General features: G+C 38.5%; 1 protein-coding gene across 4 annotated transcripts in view; it reads right to left on the bottom strand.

Annotated features, from left to right (window-relative positions):
- Positions 1-5,888: 5,888 nt before the first annotated feature.
- Positions 5,889-22,953, bottom strand: part of septin12 (septin 12) — a 123,571-nt gene continuing 106,506 nt past the window's right edge. For all 4 annotated transcript variants that reach the window (XM_060901134.1, XM_060901136.1, XM_060901137.1 and 1 more), the window contains 7 exons: positions 13,733-13,814; positions 13,492-13,629; positions 12,845-12,962; positions 8,067-8,162; positions 7,625-7,721; positions 7,406-7,457; positions 5,889-6,902 (listed from right to left, as the gene is read on the bottom strand). In XM_060901134.1, coding sequence (XP_060757117.1) covers positions 6,743-6,902; positions 7,406-7,457; positions 7,625-7,721; positions 8,067-8,162; positions 12,845-12,962; positions 13,492-13,629; positions 13,733-13,814 — 743 coding nt within the window. In that variant the 3' untranslated portion in view covers positions 5,889-6,742. The remainder of the gene's footprint in view (positions 6,903-7,405; positions 7,458-7,624; positions 7,722-8,066; positions 8,163-12,844; positions 12,963-13,491; positions 13,630-13,732; positions 13,815-22,953) is intronic.

The raw sequence follows: 22,953 nt of genomic DNA, 5'->3' as shown, positions 1-22,953 counted from the left end.
AGCAGTTTTTATTTTTTTATTTCTTTTCTGAATGAACAGTACCAAAGTAGGTTTTCGCTCGGAGCACGCTGCACTCATGCCGTGTGGCCAAAAAAAAGAAGAGTTCTCCAATTCTTTCTTTCTTTGCTGTTTACGTTTCTCACTCAGACACTTTATTTCTCACTTTTTTCCTCTTTCATTTTCAGCTTTCCTTCTGTTATCGACACTTTTTTGGGTTCTTTCTTTCTTTCTTTCTTTCTTTCTTTCTTTCTTTCTTTCTGATTGTTGATCTCGGTTTCAGAGTTTCTCACATTTTTTCTTTCTGTGATTGTTTTAATTTTCCTTGATTTTCTTATCAGCTTTCTTTCTTTCTTATTTAAATCTTATGATAATTCTTGCTTTGTCGTTGTTTTCTTTTTTCTGATTTTCAACCATTTTTCTCTTCCCTTTTTTCCTTGACGATACCTCACGTCCGAATTCAATTTCTTTCTTTCTTTTTTATTTGTACTTTTTTCACCCTTTCTGCTTTTCTCATATTTATTTAATTTCTAGTCTTTTTGTTCTTCTTACTTTTTCTCTGTCACTCTCACTTTCTTTTTTTGTCATTCTTATTGTAATTCTTGCTTTGTCGTTGTTTTCTTTTTTCTGATTTTCAACCATTTTTCTCTTCCCTTTTTACCTTCACTTTTTTCTTTGGCTTTCCCTCACTCTCTGTCTTCTTTTTCGTTATTCTTGCTTTTTGTTTCTCTTTTCTGCTTGTCTCAACTTTCTTTCTTTCTTTTTTAGTGATATTGTTATTCTTACATTTTCCATTTTGCTCTCTTGTTTTTGCCTCCTCTTTTCCCCCTTTCTCTTCGATTTTCTCGGATTTTTTCTCTCCATTCTTCCCAATGTTCCTTTTCCTTTTCTTCTTCTTTGCGTTCGGATTTAGTTTTGATCGGAATTTATGATCAGGAAGTACGTTCATGTATGATGAAAGAAATTAGCTGCAGCTTGATTATTTTTCTGAAATAAAAAAGTGACTGTGACCCCGAGGCCTCCAGCACTGAAGGTCATAAACTGCTTTCTCTGAAACCTTTGAAATCTTTATACTCTTTTTTTTTTTAAGTCACCTTGGAAAAGATCAAAGGTCAAACGTGGGACGAAAGCCAGATCGTACGAAAGCTTGATTCATCTTTAAGCTCTGAGATTAATATTTATTTCTGTATTTTACTACTTAAGGTTAATTTATTGACTTGATGCAGATATTTAATTATTTATTTATCTGTCTATTTATTTATTTATTCATTCATTCATTCATTCATTCATTCACTGAAGTGGAGAAGATGGTCTGCGGGTTGCTTTTTTGTTTGTTTGTTTGTTTGTTTGTTTAGCGTGACGTGTTTGATTCCAATCAGTGAGCAGGGAAAATGATGAGCTGCTTTGAAACGGCAGGGTTTAATTTTTTGAAATGGTTTTGATTTATTTTTTATTTTTTAGAAAAAAAACAAAACTTGGTGGTTGTTTCTTGTGAGGAGCGACGCCGGCACCTGGTGGTAGAAATTTAAGGACATGGTTTTGGAGAGTTTCGGTGCCACAATGAACATCCTGAAACGAGTTTTCTATAAAAAGAATGCTGAAGTTCAGTTTCACGATGGAGGATAGAATAGATTTTTTTTTAATATATATAAAAAATGTATTTTATTTGGACCATGTTGCAGTATTTACACATCCACCAGCTCTCTGTAGAGATGAGAACAGAAGTTCTGCGGACGTTCTTCTATGACTGTCCCTCCATCCACGAAAAATTAAATACAGAGATATCTATGAATATATTGCTGAGGAAAATTATATAAAAAACTTGGAGATGTTGTATTTCACCTGTAAAAAAAAAAAAAAGTGTAGTTTTTACTGCGAACCAAGCTGTTATCATGGAGTATGGAGAGTATGGAATGATGGTGTCTAGCAGAACCTTCAAGATTAACTTTTCTTCTTTGACCCTAATCTGTACATAAGGAAGGCTCAGGATCTGGTGAGACATGTCAAATAAATGTTGATGGGTTTGATATGCAAGGAAAACAAACCCAATTAATGTCTTGAAATGATGAATTACATCAGGTGTGGATTGTAAAAACCAATCCTTCTCTGTACAATATTCCAGGACATGCTCATGTGGGCTATGTGCAAGCATAGCATCAGGTGTGTGTTGTGTTTGGCACAACAGTGCTGTCTGCTTTGTTTAAGAGAGTTACAAATCTAACACTCAAATATACGCACTCAAATTCTTTGAGTTGAGGAGGCGTGTCCCAAACTCTAGTGTTTCATATACGAGTGTTTACCAGAGATCAAGCTCACAAGTAACAGTCTAAAATTTAAAAAAAACAACAACTGTCTTTGAGTAGAGTGGACATCAATAATTTTCTAATTATCTGTTAACGGCAAGGGTCACAGGAAAGCTAGGCGATTTCTACCTATAGTTACAATTTGGTGCAAAAGTTTGTGCCCCCCATGGGTTTTGAATAGGAAACGCCTAAATGTACGTCACTGTTACGATTTATATACAAACAACAGAATGTTGAAATTTGACATCTGAAATGTGGGTGTGTCCCAGAACAAGAGTGCAATCTAAAACCTGAGCCAAAGTCAACAGAAAAATAATTTGAAAATAGTTTTATCGTGACATCTGTCAGACGCCAGAGCTGATCTGAGGATGAAATTTGTGATGGAGTTGTCCCAGAGATCAGGATTAACAAGCTGTGATGATAAAAGTTACAATTCTATTGTTGGAAATGCTGTTTAGATGACATTAAAGACCTTGAAGGTGGTTTTAAACCAAATATAAATGATTAGAGAATATTTATAATACATGCAGAAACTAACATTTGGATTGTTTGTTTGCTTTTCACTGATTAACATGACATTTTGACATTTTGTTATTTCTGATAATGAAGCAACATTTGCAAAATGTCTTGCTAAAATTGTAATACTTGGTTTGTGAAGAGTGTGCAAATTTGTGGACTGAACAAAATGTACACCTTGTTTAATTCCACAATCCAACTTGCATCTTGATGCCTGTTTTCGGTGTTAAAACTAATGTCTCCCAATGCATTTTGGGAACACACAGCTACCTAGCCTGACCATGAATTCACACGAGCAAGTGAAAAATCACTCAACTCGACTGCAGTTTTCTCTTGTGAAATTGTAGTAGCTATAAGTAGCTACAAAAAACAACTATGTAAACACAAATTACCAAAAATAACACAATAATCAGTTTGTTACACGGTGTTACATGCTCAGGTTTGTACATGAACATGAAATCACATTTTTTTCTGTGTGCAATTGTGAACTTTGGATTAAATTTGTACTCAGGATGCATCGATACTGAAAGTGATAACCTTAGCTTTCCACCCAACACCAATATCCGAGACCAGGCGATACTATGTACCAGAAGTCGAATGCTTCGCTAATGAACAAATGATAATCCGGATATAAAAACATCAAGAGGAACCGGAGAACCTTCCAACAATACAAGTAAAACGTCTTAAACGTACAATGCAACTCAGCATGAAGAGTTCATCGCTAGCATCACACTAGGATTCAGGAATCGGAGATTGATACGAAATTCTATATGCAAAAAAAAAAAAAAAATCTTACTTTAGTTACAACTTTTCAAAGTTTCTTCTCCAGGACAGCTCTGCTCGATCCAAGCTCACTCATATTGTGAGCTAATTCACTTCATTTCAAATTAATTCGCTAATGTTATAAAGAAATAGTTGAGTAAAGAAACCAAATCAAGTCGACAAAAAAAAAAAAAAATATATATATATATATATATATATATATATATATATATACACGTACTCAGTCCAAAAAACTGGCAAATACGAGCCCTTGAAAATACTGAAGCAAGGTTTGATCTTTGAGTTTGTCCACCATCTTGTGATGAAGTCTGGTGTTTGGGACACGACCATCATCTTTTTCAAAAAGTTCCAGATGCATGAATCTGTTCTACAGATAAGAAACCTGGCTGACGCTGTACACGTCATCAGTCGAGCCTTCAGTGATGATAGAAGTCCACCATTTGAAACACTAACCCCAGATCTGCTCTTGCACCCACCTCAAACACAAACGACATTGTACACTGTACTAACCAGCCACCATTCGCACAGGGTCTCTGATGAAAGCTTCAGTTTTTGTTCACGGCGTGAACGCCAGATTGCGTGACTGTGGCGAAGAAAACGACATCTGCCTCACACGGACCAGCTCTCTGACATCCACCATGATGTCTCAGTCATCGACATGAAGCTTTTGTTTTGGCTTTATTATTTTTTCTCTTGTAAATAATGCTGTAGTGAAAGAAAAAAACGTTTCTCATGGCTGCAGTGCCTTGTCAGACATGCGTTGTCGTTTTTTCAAAATGGTTTGGTTCCAGTCTGCACCGTTTTAGTAAAGGTTGTACAAAAGCAAACATGGCTCTGTGTGGTTTATTGAAACACACACACACATACAAGCAATCATGTCTTTAATTACAACCTCTCATGAAAAATTCCCAATGATTACAATGCTTTATTTATTAACGAATGACACGTTGTACGTTTTAATCCTGTTATCGTTCCAGCTCATGTTTTGAAGGTCCGTGGAACACGTTCGCTCCCTCAGTTCAGGTTCGTTCCCTTATCAGTTTTTCTTGAAGCTTAAAAGACAACAAAAAAAACCTGCTTGTAAAGTGGGGTAGCACGGTGGTGTAGTGGTTAGCGCTGTCGCCTCACAGCAAGAAGGTTCTAGATTTGAGCCCAGCAGCTGATGGGGGCGTTTCTGTGCGGAGTTTGCATGTTCTCCCCGTGTCTGCGTGGGTTTCCTCCGGGTGCTCCGGTTTCCCCCACAGTCCAAAGACTTGCGGTTAGGATAATCAGTGGCTCTAAATTGACCGTAGGTGTGAATGTGAGTGTGAATGGTTGTGTGTCTCTATGTGTCAGCCCTGCGATGATCTGGCGACTTGTCCAGGGTGAACCCCGCCTCTCACCCATAGTCAGCTGGGATAGGCTCCAGCTTGCCAGCGATTACAGATGATGGATGGATGCTTGTGAAGTGTAAATATTTGAAAGAACTGTTCTAAAACGCGAAACTAAACACTTGGGTTGCAGCAATGTCCAGGTCAAGAAAATAATCGACTGATAAATAATCAGTCCTGCCAAATTTGTAAGTTTTATCAGCTAATTTTCTTTGTGCCTCTGTTCAGAAATGCCAGTCAGTCATAATAATAATAATAATAAATAAATAAGTAGTTACATTTCTATAGCACCTTTCTCAAACTTTATCAGTAGATAAATTTTATAGCACAGGTGATTCACATTTAGCCACGCCCACATCTCCAAACTCTGGACTGGTGTCAATGTTCCACTAATGCAGCTCAGCCACTGCAGTGAATCAGCAACCAACAACACACACAAACTCACCAACCCCTTCTTATTTTTCTAGGGTGCCATTACTTTTGTCCTTAATTTAACGGATCTGCTTTCTAACATGAAACAACTTTCAGTCTTCAAATGGCGTGTAATTGAAATAAATCAGTGATTTAAACTTGACAGCGTAACCTGTATATTACGTCGCAGGAACTCGTCGCCAATTCGACAATTTTTTCTGTCAATTTTCACAAATTTTTCGCTCAGCAGCTGGATCTTCATGGGCGCCAGATTTCATATGTAAATCCCCCTCTTTGGAAACAGCGTCATTATTTACGCCCACTGACGTCACTTCAGTGTCGCCATAATCACGAAAGTTTGCATTCATATGTTCTCTGAAGCCTGAATGAAGCATTTTTTAATGTTGAAAAAGTCGAATAAGTGAAAGATGGCACGTGGGATTCTGAGAAACATTTAACATCAGTATTTTAGTATTTCGTTTTTATGGGAAATAAAAATGATGTGCAGTCAGCAGTGAGTTATTTAATCAGAAATCAAAGGTGTTTAACATGGAGATTAATATTTGCAACGAAGACATGATGGAGCTGTTAGTACATGTTGTATTATTATTATTATTATTCATTTAAAAAAAAAGTCTGAAAAAACAACATGAGTATGTACAGTAGCTTTCATGAAGTAAAAAAAAAAATTATCACAATTTCAGGACGGTGAAGCTAAAAACGTGTACCATTGATGGAAAAACAGTGAAAACACAATGACTGCTCTATTTTTTTTTTTTTTTTGCGCTGCATGTCTGGAAAAGTTATTAAAAAATAAAAAATAAACACTGTTCAACAGAACATTTTTGAGATTTATAGAAACACAAGACAGCTCAGTATTAAGAAAAAAATACTTTTGGTGAAATTGCTTTCCTTTCATTCCAGCATCTTTGTCACAAGCAGTGTAAAAAAAAAAAAAAAAAAAAATCTCTGTTAGAAAATTTTAAAACATTACACTTTCCAAAAGCAAGCACGGTAACAAAAATAGTTTGTCTAATTTTACTTTTCTTTTTTAAAAAAAAATGAGAAATAAAGAAATTTGCTCAGCAGGAGGAAAAAGTAATTTCTCTCCTCCTCCATACATTTCACTTCTATTGTACTTCCTCACACATCATCATCATCATCATTTTCCGTCTCAGGCTTTTTTTTTCCTCCAAAAATCCCCCCCATCCATAATATAGACTCCTCTTAAAAAATAGACTCATATATGATGCTTAAATGCAGAAATGTCTTTACGTCTTCACATCTGGAAGAGAAATGTTCTCGTGATCATCTTGGTGAACACACACATGCAGGACTGATGAAGTGTGTGTGTGTGTGTATTTAAAGCTGGCTCTCGGCATCGTTCTTCTCTGCTGTACCGTTCTCCAGAGTGAGAGCGGAGAGGCCGAGTCCACTGGCGTTGCTCTCGTTCAGCCGTCGCACCCGGTACGTCTCGTAATGGATGTAGTGAGTGACGTCCTTCAGGTCTTGAAGGTGGGACCTGCGGAGGATAAAAATAATTAGAATAAATACATCAAATATTGGTATCGCCTTGATGACATCAACAAGGGGTGTGTGGGTAATCTTCGTTCATCAGCTCAACTATTTCTGGACCAAGATGAAACAGGTTCATCTTTATTCATCACATCAGGAGATTACAATAAAATATGCTGGATTTTAAGACATTGCTTGACCGGATAAAAAGCATCATACACCATGCTTTAATCGTTCTTATCCAAGCTGCTGTCAGAGAAAACAAGTCCAAACCTTCAAGCCAATCAGAATCCAGAATTCATCAGCACTCTGGTGTCATCTGGTCATTAAATTGTATTTAAAGGTCATAGTATCAGACCGTCAACACCACTGTTTAATTTAAAAAAAATAAATCAATAAAAAATAAAAAAGCCTGACAAGATGATAAAGATGAAGCAACAAGGGAACTGGATGCTCAAGTGTTATCGAAAGAAATGAAATGAAGTCCTGAGACCAAACAATAAGACTTACCGAATCAGAAGATCTCTCAAGCTGGCAAACTCACAATGTTCAATGTTTTCAACTGAAAAAAAAAAAAAAAAAAAGCATAATCAAAACCAAGGTTTGAGAATGATGGAAATGAATTCTGTTGCTTTAGCTGTACTCTGCCACTAGATGGCAGTCTTGTATAAGACAAAAATAACTGACAAAATTGTTGTTGTTTTGTTGTAGAAAAAAAACCTAAGTCACCTTCAATGATTCCCCATTTGGTTTTCCGTCCCAGGACCTTGTTGCCGTTCACTTGGTGCTCTTTATCTGTTCCTACAACTGCAAACGGAATGTTTTCCTACAAAAAAACCCATCAAACACACGTCAGCAATCAGTCGTCGTCTTCAGGGAGTGACGTTTTAACCGTAATGTTCTTCTTCATATGTTAAGTTAAACATTCAAAAATTTCTCCTCTCCTGGAAGATCATTTTCCCAACAAATTTCATTTCAACACAAGCATACTGAAAAAGGAAAGTTTGAAATCCCAGAAATGAACAGTGATCGAAGAGTGAGTGAGTGAGAGATCGAATGTTGTCGACCTGATATAATAAGACTGGAGTTAAAATACTGGACTTTTTTTCATTTCTGGAAGGAGCGTCCAGTATTTTAGCCACAGTTACATCTTCCTGAAAAGTCCTCGTACCCTGATCTTGTCATTGAGGATCCGATCCTCAGTGTCCTCGTCGTATTCTTTCTGTGGATACACTCGGATGCCGTGGATCTGAAGATCTTGTCTTATCTGGAAAGAAAGGAAGAAAAATAAAGATGACAGAGAAAGAAAGATAAAGATGAGAGAGAAAGAAGGAAAGAAAGAAAAATAAAGAGAAAGATGAGCGAGATAAAGAAGGAAAGAAAGAAAGAAAAATAAAGAGAGAGAAAGAAGGAAAGAAAGAAAAATAAAGATAAGAGAGAAAGAAAGATAAAGGTGAGAGAGAAAGAAGGAAAGAAAGAAAAATAAAGAGAAAGAAAGAAAAATAGAAAGAAAGATGAAAGATAAAGAAGGAAAGAAAGAAAATAAAGAGAAAGAAAGAAAAATAGAAAGAAAGAAAGATGAGAGAGAAAGAAGGAAAGAAAGAAAAATAAAGAGAAAAAGTTGAGAGAGATAAAGAAGGAAAGAAAGAAAAATAAAGAGAAAGAATAAGATGAGAGAGATAAAGAAGGAAAGAAAGAAAAAAATAAAGATAAGAGAGAAAGAAAGATAAAGATGAGAGAAAGAAGGAAAGAAAGAGAAAGAAAAATAGAAAGAAAGATGAGAGAAAGAAAGATGAGAGAGAAAGAAAGATAAAGATGAGAGAAAGAAGGAAAGAAAGAAAAATAAAGAGAAAGAAAGAAAGATGAGAGAGAAAGAAGGAAAGAAAAATAAAGAGAAAGAAAGAAAAATAGAAAGAAAAAGATGAGAGAGAAAGAAGGAAAGAAAGAAAAATAAAGAGAAAAAGGTGAGAGAGATAAAGAAGGAAAGAAAGAAAAATAAAGAGAAAGAATAAGATGAGAGAGATAAAGAAGGAAAGAAAGAAAAAAAATAAAGAGAGAAAGAAAGATAAAGATGAGAGAAAGAAGGAAAGAAAGAGAAAGAAATAGAAAGAAAGATGAGAGAGCGAAAGAAAGATGAGAGAGAAAGAAAGATAAAGATGAGAGAAAGAAGGAAAGAAAGAAAGAAAGAAAGAAAGAAAGAAAGAAGCTCCTGGTCAGATTTACAGTCATGTAAAAACACACACATACACACACACACACACACACACACACACACACGTGTTCTCCTCAGAGTGAAATATAAACACTTGCTCTGGACCAGGAAGTTTTACAGCAGTGTGTGTGAGTGGAATAACACCAGAACACCACCAGGCACCGGATCACTGATCCTGATTTTCAGCGAAAATATGATAAAGTATGATTTTCTTCATACATATCAAGAAAAAACATAAATTACCAAGCACGTTCATGATACAACTGATTTCCATTTAGCCACGCCCACAAAACGAAAAAACAAAAAAAAACAGAGAGCTGAAAACGATAAAATGGCAGCTCAGTGGTGAAAGAGTCTTCTCAGCACATTCGAGCACACGAAATCTTTCACAAACCAACTTCCTCCTTTTACAGGGCGCCATTACTTTTGTACCAGTCAAACGGCTAACCTTAATTGCCTCAATTTACGCATTTGTTTTCGATTGCTTTCTTTCGAGTCATGAACATGAAACAACAGACTGTCACGAGCTTCACAAATGTGCATTAAATCAAAATAAATAAGTGATTTAAACTTTGCGTAAATCAATTATTATTATTATTATTATTATTATTATTATTATTATTATTAAATAGTCTCGAAATCTCTTGTAGGAATGAATCCTTCATCGACAATTCTGCAATTTGAAGCCGATCAACGAGGGTTCATATCACTTCGTCTGCAAACTCAGGAGCTCTCAGAAGTTCTGAATGCTTTTCCCAAAAACTTTTCATGAATTTCTTGAGTAAACGATCTTGAATGTTTTACGAATAAATTAGTTCATAATCCAGTTGAATAAATAATCAATTTTACGCATCGCATTTGCTTGGGGAGAAATCAGTTCACCGTTGTTGTTTTTTCCCTGGACCATCTGCTCCTTTCAGACATGCTTGAGTAGAAAGTGTGATTTAAACCTGGCAGTGATGTAAGACAGCGCCCCCTGCTGGTCATGATTTTATTGAAATTCCATCATCTCGCAATGTCATGAGCAGACTTCATGAAAGTTTCCTCACAGGATCAGTCGACATAATTGAGTTTTCAGCTGCTAACACACTGACAAACCTGAATAAATGTTTCTGCCAAATATTTTAACGGTCATTAAAAAAAAAAGACGTGACATTGTTAAAACGGATTTTGCGTACGGTATTCTTTGTCGAAAGATCACAAGTTGAAACCTGACATCATCCAAGAGACAAAACTACAGCTTATAAATGAGAACTCCCCCCCCCCCCACACACACACACACTTCCCTATTCTGTGTTAAAAGGATGTTCAAGATAGCACAGTGATTATCAGGGTGGTTTTTAAAATGACGTTATCATATGATATCATGATGATATACTGTAGATAATATTCAACAAAGCTGAAAATATCTTGGAACCTGAATTATCAGTGAGTTTTATCAGTGTGTGTGTGTGTGTGTGTGTTGTGTGTGTGCGTGCGTGTGTGTGGGTGGGAGGCTTTAGGAGAGATGTAGTACAGGAGTACAGAGAGGCTTCCTCCCACACTGCATTATCCTGCTGGATCCATCGAGTTGTGAACTTTTTTCCACAAAAAAAAAAGACCTACACACACACACACACACACACACACACACACACACACACACACACACACACACACACACAGTGGGGACACAAATGTGTCTTGGCATTGTTATTAGTTTTGTTCCAAAAACGATCCCCAGATTTTTCCGAACCCATGACAAGAGACTCAAGTGTTGGGTATAATTTTAATTTTCCACCATGTAAATTACTTTTAAAAATTCTGAACTTTTTCAAGATTTAAAAAAAAAAAAAAAAACGTATTATTTTGAATAAATGTTTTGTTTTCTGGATGCGCCACAGTTTTGTCTCTCTTTCTCATTCTTTCCAACGACACTGCTCAGGTTAGCTAACGTTAGCTAGCTTCTAGCTCGTGACGAATGGTTTCACAGTCACTCAACAGCATTTAGGCTAATACAGTGTTCACCTGTTAGCTAGCATGCATACTACCGTATTTTTCGGACTATAAGTCGCACTTTTTTTCATGGTTCGGCTGGCCATGCGACTTATACTCCGGTGCGACATATATATATATGGACCCTTTTCACGTGACGTCACGACAAACGCGGCCGCCATTTTGGACGTGTACTACCAGTAGTTTACCACAGCCAACATTGAGGAACGGCAGCAAAGAAAGTGTTTATTTTCAGCAAGACTTCCATCATGCCACTATGTTGTTGTGCACCTGGATGTAGTAACCATCAACAAACAAGGCAAGGGTTATCATTTTATCGGATCCCGGTAGATGCTGACTGATGGAGAAGATGGATAGCGGCACACCAACGCTTGTGTAGTGACCACTTTGTTGGAGGTAAGATGAATAAAATTAGCCAGAAAAGGCATTACATTGCTGTTAACATTCCATTCTAGTTTACTGTAATTATGATCTGGCAGCTATTTACACCGGATCCAGTGTAAATAGCTGCCGGAGCCAACGTCCGAGGTTCCGGAGCGCGCTTGCTCGCGGCCGGCCGGAGCCAGCGCGCACGCTCGCTCCGGAACCTCGGACGTTGGCTCCGGCAGCTATTTACACTGGATCCGGTATAAATAGCTGCCAGATCATAATTACAGTAAACTAGTAAATACAGTTTTCTGCATCTCGCTCCTTTTTCTTTTATGTTTGTCGCCTTCCTCGCATTCAAACCGATTTGAGCCGAAGTCCACTACATGTCCAAAATGGCGGTCGTGTTTACGAAGGTCACGTGACTGAAAAGGGTCTATATATATTTTTTTTTCCACCGCGAGAGGGCGCTATGTAGCTTTCTGCCTGTTTTTTTCTCTGAGCGGTTGTTGTTTTTTTCACTAGATGGTTGTTTTTACTACCGTACCTGTCTTTGGAGATGATATACCTATAGCCTACTTGGCCTCTGATTTGATGAAATAAAATTCGACAAAAATGAAGAATGACACTCCTCGATGATGACTACAGCTTTAATAACACAGATGAAAGAGCCATGGGGCGATAATAAGCCCTACCAGTAAAAATATTCTAAAAGCAAACTGATTAATGCATCAGTAATAGGCTACTAATATTAGTTATAATAATAATATAGGCTATTAGTAATAACGATAGTGATAGTATTAAAGATAGTAGTAGATATTTAAAATAATCAGACCAGGCTACTTACAGGGCAAAGGGCGTGTTATCACTGCTCAGCTGTTCGTTTATTAAATAAGCAATGCAGTCGTGCAGTAACCACGCGCCGCTTATCAGATAGAATCACAGATTCTATGGATAGAATAACCCTTCAAAAAAGTGCGACTTGTAGTCCGGTGCGACGTGTATATATATGTTTTATTCGTCTTCATAATGCATTTTTTGGCTGATGTGACTTGAACTCCGGAGCAACGTATAGTCCGGAAAATACGGTAATACAAAGAAATTAGCTTTTTATTTTTGAATAAACGCTCAGAAAATACGCAATCCAGTCATGTCATATCATGACCTCATCTAGGCTTTTTCATAGTATTTATTTCTCAGAAACACATCTACTCTCATTTGCTTTTTTGCTCAATTTTATGCTAGTTTTTAGTTTATTTATTTATTTTTTTTAATTATTCCAATAACCAGGGAAAAAAGTTGAGGAATAAGATTCTTATACAAATTAAAAAGAACATGTACACGAGAAGTGCTTAAATGAATGAATCACTGCTCACCCATTGCTTGAACTCGAGCCTCTCGTCCATGGTTAGCGTGTCGGCTTTGGCGATCACAGGCACGATGCTCACGATCTTCCCCAGCCGCTTCATAAACTCCACATCGATTGGACGCAACCTGAAGGAAACTTCTGGTTAATGTTAGTTTCACCAAATATCCCCTAGATCATTCCACGCTCGTTTTTCTGGTTACTGATTGCGAATGCGAGTTTTGCCACCGATTAGCATCACGTGACAAGCTAATTTGTTCAGTCTTGAACAAAGCCTTTATCTCTCAACTCCTCAGCTGGATGCTGAAGTTAAATCTGTAGAAGTATCTCATAAATGCACTGAAGACATGTGGACACTCGGAAGACGTATAGCTTGACGAGGCTCGGAATATTTGGACACGGATTGAGGTATTTATGACTTCTTGACCCGTGAAGACTGTTCTGTTTTCTTAGCACAACCCTACACTCTATTAGGAAGGCGATTTACGGCTCTCGGGTTTCCCAGAAGGTCAAAGGGTCAGTCAGGGCACTCGGGCCTCCTTCAAGTTTCCTCTATCCCATCTGAAAGCAGCGCTATTACCGAGCGATAACTCGTAACCTTTGGATCAGCATTTTTACGTGCCTGGCTGTAAATATCGCGAAGAAAGTGACACGTACCGGTGTCCTGTGGCTGGCAAGAAGTAGATGCAGCAGTGCACACGGGTGTCGGGGATCTTTCGCTTCCTGTTGACGTGCAGCTCTTCCTTCAAATATTTCTCATACTGCTCATTGATGTACGTGATGATGGGCTCCCAGCTGAGGAGACGCAATACGTGAAAAATGAAGATTGTTTCAGGATAATAAACGTACTGTGGTATTTTTTGTGTATGAAACACAGACATGGTCAAACTTCTCTCACCAGTTCTCGTTGTTGATCTGGTCTCCGAAACCAGGTGTGTCGATAACCGTGAGCTTCATCTTCACGCCCTTCTCTTCGATGACTGAAAAACAGAGCAGGAAGAGATCGAAATTTTGAAAAAATTCCACAAATTTTGCAGTTCTAGGTCGAGAATTCTAATACGTTATAAGAGAACCTTTGTGCGAAATCCATAACCATCAGCAACTTTGACTGTAAATCAATTTGAATTTCCTTGACAGCCTGAAATCTATATCTTCACTCAACAATATTACTTCAAATTTAGTTCACAAACATAACTAGTCTTAGCTAGGTAGCTAGCTGTGTTAATCATCTCGCAGTTCAATTGACCACATTGCTTTGTTTTGAAGACATTATTGTTTTTAGCGAACGGAGTGGACACACCATGATGAAGCCAAGTTACCGTTATCACCCTGAAGTTTATTATTTTCCAATTCCAGTATGTCTGAGAGTAGCGTAAATTTTCACTTACGTTAAACAGTCATCACCAGTTGTTATTCACACACCGGTCACTTTAATAGGAACTTGTTGATTCTAAGATCCCTGTTCTTGGCTGCAGGACTGGAACCCAATGTGTTCTATTGTTTTCTGTTGCATGCTGAGATGCTTTTCTGCTCACCACGGTTGTAAAGAGTGATGATATGAGTTACTATATTCTTCTTGGTGAAAAAGCTTGAACCAATCTGGCCATTTTTCCTCTGACCCTCTCTTATCAACAAGGCGTTTGTTTCCACCCACAGAACTGTCACTCACTCACTCACTCACTCACTCACTCACTCACTCACTCACTCACTCACTCACTCACTCAATGTTTGTTTTTTGTTTTTCGCACCATTCATTCTGTGTAAACTCTAGAGACTGTTGTGTGTGAAAACCTCAGGAGATCAGATCAGGAGTTTCTGAAATACTCAAACCAACACCCACGCCACGGTGAGAGTCACACTTTAAGACAGTCAGTGCGTTTACATGCACATAGAGAAAATCGAATTTCTGCCGTAGCTCGACTGAAATCGAAGTTCTAAATGCCATGGAAACACCTTAGCTCAGCTGAAATCAAACCGAACTGGATTTCTCGTAATCGAGCTACGCGACCTAGATTATGCGATTGTAGCCGAGCTACTTAGCGCATGTAAACCCTATCGAGCTACGTAGTCAAGCTACTTACTTCAGCACTGCCCCTTCCGGAAGTGACGAGTGACGAGACCACAAGCGGGAAACACAACAGTCTCGGTCGGCATGACAACAGTAGTAGTAGCGAGCAGCAGAAGAGAACACGGAACTGATAACTTTGTGAACACGGAACTGATAAGTTTGTTTATACTCTTGAATAGCTCTTCTTCATGACGACAACCAGAAGTGTACCAACACGATGGGGCGTGTAGCGCCACCTGTGGCTCGGGTGCACAATGTACCTCACACAATAGCTCGATTTCCTTGTGTGCATGTAGGATTGGATTTCTCTGGCACCCCTGCTGGGACCCTTAGCTCGATTACCGTGTGCATGTAAATGCACTGAGTGTTGCAGTCGAGTCACTAAACCTCAAGTCCGAGTCCAGTCTCGAGTCCCCAGTGTTCAAGTCCGAGTCAAGTCCAAGTCATTAAAAAAAGTTTTGAGTCGAGTCCACGACTGATCCAAGTCGAGTCTGAGAACAAGACTCCAACTGCACCATGTGACAGTGTCTGTTTCAGCACCATTAACATGAGTTTGTTCCTGAACATGGCGTATGAACAGGTGAATGTACTTCTCTTTATCAGGGAGCAGTGTTGCGCACGTTACTTTCAAAAAGTAATTAGTTATAGTTACTAGTTACTTTTCCCAAAAAGTAACTGAGTTAGTAACGGAGTTACTTTGTCATTAAAGTAACTAATTACCAGGGAAAGTAATTATCCCGTTACATTTTGTTACCCCCCCCCAAAAAAAAATCAAATTCAATTAGTGTAATCATAATAAAAGTGAATGTTAAATGTGTTTAATGACTGAAATGGACACTTAACAGAACCAATTAGTAACGTTATCTACACTATATTAATATTTTTGTGGGACAATGTGAGAAGACATCTATCAAATTTAATATATTTTTGTAGTTATTAAAATTGTTACTAATTACTGGCCACTGACGAGGACAAACCCTTTGTTCCTCGATATAATGTGCATTGCACGTAAACATTTTTGCCTTTTATTTCAAGTAATGAAAAGCAATGGCTGTATTTCCAATGTGAAAGCGCAGTGCTGGGCTGACCGCTCGCCATCGCTGGGTCTTCTGATTGAAAGTGTGCGCAGTAGTGCAGTAGGCGTGGCCTACCTACGTATGTTGTCCAAATCTACTCTGATTGGCTTACTGTGCAGTTGTCTCGCGTCTCCCCGCCCCACACTAAAGCAGAGTAAAGAAAGGCTGAACGAGCAGCGTGCCAGATGAAAACAGCTTTAATAAAGTAACGCATAGTATTTTATTGTAAGTAACAGGAACGGCGTTATAACGATGTAAAAAGTAATTAGTTAGATTACTCGTTACTAAAAAAAGTAACGCCGTTAGTAACGCCGTTTATTTCTAATGCCGTTATTCCCATCGCTGTCAGGGAGTATGAAGTATTCTGTCAGAGATGGTTGGGAGACGGATGTAAGTGCAGAAGGCGTGTTTATTAATACAAGTGAAGACGGTAAACAATCCAGAACGGCAGGCAAAATCGTAAAATGGTGAAACAGGAGATCGGTCGAGCGAGGCACAAACAGGCGATCATAGACTTGGCAGAATCAAAGACAAGAAACAGGAAATCAGGGATCAGGAACCCAAACAAGGAAATCAGGCTCGGGAACGTATCAACAACGCAACTCAATACTTCGCAAAGTACAGTGGCATGCAAAAGTTTGGGCACCCTTGCTGAAAATGTCTGTTACTGTGAATAGTTAAGTGAGCAGAAGATGAACTGATCACCAAAAGGCATAAAGGTAAAGACGACACATTTCTTTTCAGTGTTTTCTGCAAGATTTGTGTATTATTTTTGCTTTGTACAATTGGAGAGTGAAAAAAGAAAAGGAACACCATATGAAAGTTTGGGCACCCTAATACATTTGAGTTCTCAGGTAACTTTTACCAAGGTTCCAGACCTTAATTAGCTTACTGAGCTGTGGCTTGTTCAAATTATTCATTAGGAAAGGTCAGATGATGCAGATTTCAAAGCTGTATAAATTCTCTGACTCCTCAAATTTGTCCCTAAAATCAACAGCCATGGGCTCCTCTAAGCAACTCCCTCGCATTCTGAATAATAAAATAATTGATGCTCACGAATCAGGAGAAGGCTACAAGAACATAGCAAAGTGTTTTCAGGTAGCTGTTTCCCCAAATCATAATGTTATTAAGAAATGGCACTGAACAGAAACAGTGGAGATCAAGGTGAGGTCTGGAAGATGAAGAAAACTTTCTGAAAGAACTGCTCGTTGGATTGCTAGAAAGGCAAATAAAAACCCCTGTTTGACTGCAAAAGACCTTCAGAAAGATTTAGCAGACCCTGGAGTGGTGGTGCACTGTTCTACTATGCAGCGACATCTGAACAAATATGACTTTCATGAGAGCGTCATCAGAAGAAAACCGTTCCTGCGTCCTCGCCACAAAATTCAGCGTCTGAAGTTTGCAAATGAACATCTAAGCAAGCCTGATGCATTTTGGAAATAAGTCCTGTGGACTGATGAAATCAAAATAGAACTTTTTGGCCACAATGTGCAAAGGTATGTTTGGAGAAAAAAGGGTGCCAAATTCCAGGACAAGAACACCTCTCCAACTCTGAAGCATGGGTGTGGATCGATCATGCTTTGGGGTTGTGTTGCAGCCAGTGGCACAGGGCACATTTCATTGGTCGAGGAAAGCATGGATTCGAATAAATACCAGCAAACTCTGGAAGCAAACATCACACCATCTGTAAAAAAGCTGAAGTTAAAAAGAGGATGGGTCCTACAATAAGACGATGATCCAAAACACACCTCAAAATCTACAATGGAATACCTCAAGAGGCACAAGCTGAAGGTTTTGCCCTGGCCCTCACAGTCCCCTGACCTAAACATCATTGAAAATCTGTGGATAGATCTCAAAAGAGCAGTGCATGCAAGACAGCCCAAGAAACTTGTAGAACTGGAAGCCTTTCGCAAGGACGAATGTATGAAAATCCCCCAAGTAAGAACTGAAAGATGATTAGTCGGCTACAAAAAGTGTTTACAAGCTGTAATACTTGCCAAAGGGGGTGTTACCAAGTACTGACCGTGCCAGGTGCCCAAACTTTTGCTTCGGGTCCTTTTCATTTTTTGGTATTTTACACCTGTAAATGATGGAAATAAAAATGTAATCTTGTGGAAAATATTAAAGAAATGTGTCATCTTGACCCTTATGCCTTTTGGTGATCAGTTCTTCTTCTGCTCACTTAACTATTCACGGTAACGGACATTTTCAGCAAGGGTGCCCAAACTTTTGCATGCCACTGTAAGTGTGTTTTCACAGTTTTTATATCGGTGCGCTGATTGTGCCTTAATCCTTGCAGGTGTGAGTCGTTTCCGGCGCACGCGAGAGTCCGCTTGGTGAGCGCGCTGTCCGGAGCGTGCCCGAAAGCCTATCTGATGCACGCACCAAGGCGCGCAGGTGTGACACTCTTACACGAAATTAGTACAAAAATTAATGTAGATATAAATATCTTATGCCAAATTATTTTGGCATGTTACAAAAAATAAAGAAAAAATCCGAGTCCGAGTCTTCAATTTACGAGTCCGAATGCAGTTAACGCACGAGTCCGAGTCCAAGTCCGAGTTATCAGTGCTCAAGTCCAAGTCGAGTCATGAGTCCTTAAAATCAGGGCACGAGTCAGACTCGAGTCCGAGTCCTGGATTCGAGTACTACAAGCCTGCTTTGAGATCGCAATGTTTCCCATCCTGATGTTTGAGCATTGTGAACATTAACTGAAGCTCTTGTTTTGTATCTGCATGATTTTATGGCGTTGTGCTGCTCTCAAGGAATCGGCTGATTAGGGAACTGCATCAAACAGGAGGTGGATGGGTGTTCCTAATAAAGTAGCCGGTGAGTGGACTTTTTTTTTTAACATCCGTTTGTGTAGTGCGTCCATCATACAAAACAGCTCTACTATCAGAGCTGCTTTTATCAAAAATTAATCAACACTCTCTGACCAATCAGAATCGAGAATTCAGCGTCACTGTGGTATCAGAATGTTTTTACGTTGTGGCGTAAGAAGTTCAAATAATATTCATCTCATCTCATCTCATTCTCTCTAGCCGCTTTATCCTGTTCTACAGGGTCGCAGGCAAGCTGGAGCCTATCCCAGCTGACTACGGGCGAAAGGCGGGGTACACCCTGGACAAGTCGCCAGGTCATCACAGGGCTGACACATAGACACAGACAACCATTCACACTCACATTCACACCTACGGTCAATTTAGAGTCACCAGTTAACCTAACCTGCATGTCTTTGGACTGTGGGGGAAACCGGAGCACCCGGAGGAAACCCACACGGACACGGGGAGAACATGCAAACTCCGCACAGAAAGGCCCTCGCCAGCCCCGGGGCTCGAACCCAGGACCTTCTTGCTGTGAGGCGACAGCGCTAACCACTACACCACCGTGCCGCCCCAAATAATATTCAATTGAACTGTTATTCTATTTAAATACATCCAAATTCAGTTTGTTGTTTCTACAGATAACGATGATGTTTTGACAAATCCGGTGAAAATATTCAGAACCTGAAATCCACACAGACAAAGCTGCATTGTTGAAGAAATATACTGGGTCTTCACATCCACCTTTACTGAAAGAATGTGGCGGAAACCATGATGGCATTTTCATTTCTCTCTTCTCGCAGTTAGCGTTAAGTACTTTAAAACAAACGATGCTATTACGACACACAGGCCCGATAGAGGTAAATATTTACATTAGATGTCAGGATGTTCTGGTGTGGGTTTCTGAAGGCTTAAGAAGAAAAAAAACCCAGTCTTTTCCCCTCACTCCACTGTTTACGATTTGCTGGAGTGAGAATTCAGTGAAGTGTCTCCTGTAGTGAATCTCCTGTCGTGATCTCTCGAGGACGTATACCCTGAATGTTAGACGATCTGAAATGTGCAGTCCAGCATGAGCATCTGTTTACAAGCTCGGTATATAAATATCATGATATAATATTTCTGCTATCACCGCTAATTTTATGATTGGAAGAATAGCAGAAACTGTGATAAGTTCCTGTCAAAAAGTCCTGTCAAATTAGCTTGTATGCTAATAATATATGCAATATAATTCTGATTTATAATTTATACATCATAAATTAGCAATTAAAATGGAGGACGAGCACTTCAAAATCCTCTCAGGAATCCTGTCAAGTTAGCTGACTAGCATCAACAGTAAAGATTATAACCATTTAGAAATATTACAAAAAATAAATCATATTAACCACGAAACTAGGATTCACAATAAATATTTGTGGATACTGATAAAATAAATAAATAAATAAATAAATAAAGCTCATATTACAGGGATCCCAGCAGTAATTGAAAAAAATAGAGGAATGTAAGAAACTATCAGCAGGGGTCAAGGGCGCTGCAAGCCCCCTGAAGCTGTTGAGATTTTAACATTTAAAGATGCTATAGAACACATTTTTTACATACATTTAACATAGAAAAGCAACAGAATTTAACAATAATGTGTATCTATTTGATGCCATATTTTGTAATCAATGACATAAGTGGCAAAAAAAAATAAATGTTATTTCTAAAAATTAGATGAAAATGTAGCTTTGAAGAATATACTTCTTCTAACCCGGACACTGTTCCGCTATCTCTTTTATGGATGATATCTTTTTTCCACGACATATTCAGGGCTGTGAAATTGTAAATAAGAAATCCGAGGAAAAGGGGGGGTCTGGGGGGCACAGCCCCCCAGCATAAGCCGGACACCAAGCCATTTTAGGTGTTATATGGTGTATTCTGAGCATTTCCTGCAAGTAAAAAACTGATCTCAACAAGTAAATATTTGACTAGTCTTGGTCTTCATTTTGCCATATAAAATACCCATCAACAGTTTTCTCTTTTAAAATGAAAGATCCATGTAAAATACCTTGAAATATCTAATAAATGCCTATGTATTTTATCTCTTAATCAAAATAAAAGTAAAAAAAAGTGTAAATAACAATTTAAAGAAATGTTAATAAAAGAAAACTTTGATAGGCCTTTCAAAATGACTTTGTGAAAAATCATGCTCAATATTTAAGTGAGAGATACCTGTTGTCTTCCAAATTACACTTAATTCTTGTATTATGTCCTGGCTTTTTCCAAGAATCTGTCACAATGTCTCTTGTCTACAGAGCAAAAGTTTAAAAAAACTAATGTTTCTTATCTAATATATTATTTACATCTTTTCTTTTACTTCTGGCTCCTTCTATTCCTCTTTGCATCACTCCCAGCTATTTCTTTCAATTCATCTTTCAGTAAGGCTATTAGTTATTAGTTCTATAGTATTTGCATTCCTCTATTAAAGCTATTTACAAAATGTTCATAGTCTATCAAACAGCATCTAATGAAAGTCTTTTAATTTTCTTTTCTTTAACACCATCTCTTTCAGTTTTGCAAACTTGTTCTTTTTCATCTTTTCCTTCAGTCTGTCTGTGTGTTCTTTTCTAGCCCTCTTTGCATCTCTCTCAAACACCTCCTTAGCTTTCCTTTTTGATGGCATCTTAACTATGTCTGATCTTACACCCTGTAAGTACAAAATGCACGTACGCGGTGCCAGGTCACGCAATAGCTATTTTTAGCTCTGTCATGCACTCTTGAGCAATGTTGCCAGATTCTGCTCACGTTTTCCAGCCCAAAATATGTTCAAAGCCCACCAAAATGCACTTGAAACCGCCCAATCTGGCAACACTGCTCCTGAGTCGCAGTCAAGACGTGTTCCACGCTCAGCTGGCATAAAACTCCGCGAGTCCGGCTGAGCCGCCGGTCTCGTGCAAGGCGATTAAAACCGACTAGACCCCCCCCCCAATGATTTTTAATGCAAAAACAGACGTTTTGTGAAGATGATATTTTTCGCGACAGAATCCACGGAAATTTCACAGCCCTGCATATTGAATTAAGTTCAACACATTTGGCAAATGGGCGCAGCCATATTGTTTTCTCGTTCTATCGCGTACAGTCTCGCGGTATTTACATCAATTTAACTTCTGAGTGTTCCCGAATGTCAACGAGAACAAACGAAGCTGACAAAAACATCGCTAAACAAGCAAACCAAATCAGAACGTATTCTGCTGGTCATTTACTTAAACAAACATATTTTTAACGGATATACAAGAGATTTAAAAAAAAAAAACACTATCACTTTGGCTAGAAAAATAGCGGAATTCCGCTAAATAGCGGACGTCTGGGATCCCTGTTGGCTAGCTGATTAATATTATTAATCAGCTAGCCAGCAGTCAAGCTTTTAACATTAATTTCTTTGAGAAATCCTGTCACATTAGCGCACGTCATTTAGCAATCGATGAACAGGACTTAAAAAATGCTCCTCAGGTTTGCTCATGTGAGCGAGCTAACTCACATTTCCTGTAAAGATTATATACCTTCTGAAGACAGTGTAAAAAGCTTTTAAATATCCTGCAACACATGAGCTAATTTTACTTCGCTATCTATGGTTGGGTATGACAAGGGGGCATCCTGTCAAACTAGCTTCAGTTAGCAAGCAGTGAATATTATAAACATTTAGAAATATGACAGAAAATTCCTCTCAGAATTCCTGTCAGGTCAGTTCGTGGTCACCAGCCAGCTGTTGTTTTCAGTGAATACTCGGAATGTTTGATAAAAATAAGAATCCAGTCAGAAATCCTGTCAGGTTAGTGTTTCATTTGTGCTCGCTCCACTCTCTGAAGTAAATAGCATAGCCTCGAGCTGAAGTTCCCTGCTAACACCGCTAGGAATTTATCAAGTGGCACTTCCCTTTGCTTCCTTTTAGTTTCCTGTTAAGAGAGTCCACGTGCACTTAAAGCTCACCGAATACAACGCTTTTCTTTCTTCAAGTTTTTTTTTTTACGACGTTGTTCTGTCTTGTCTTGCTAAACTGTGTGATTTTAAATCCCACACAGAATCTTGTTGAAACTGCTCACACTATTCACGTCAAGAAAGATGACACTGTAGGATTGCTAATTATTATCGGAACACACACAATACATCCATTTCAAGG

This window comes from Neoarius graeffei, chromosome 20 (assembly GCF_027579695.1).
Source record: "Neoarius graeffei isolate fNeoGra1 chromosome 20, fNeoGra1.pri, whole genome shotgun sequence".
Classification (NCBI taxonomy): domain Eukaryota; kingdom Metazoa; phylum Chordata; class Actinopteri; order Siluriformes; family Ariidae; genus Neoarius; species Neoarius graeffei.
This window is presented reverse-complemented; position numbering and strand designations above follow the sequence as displayed.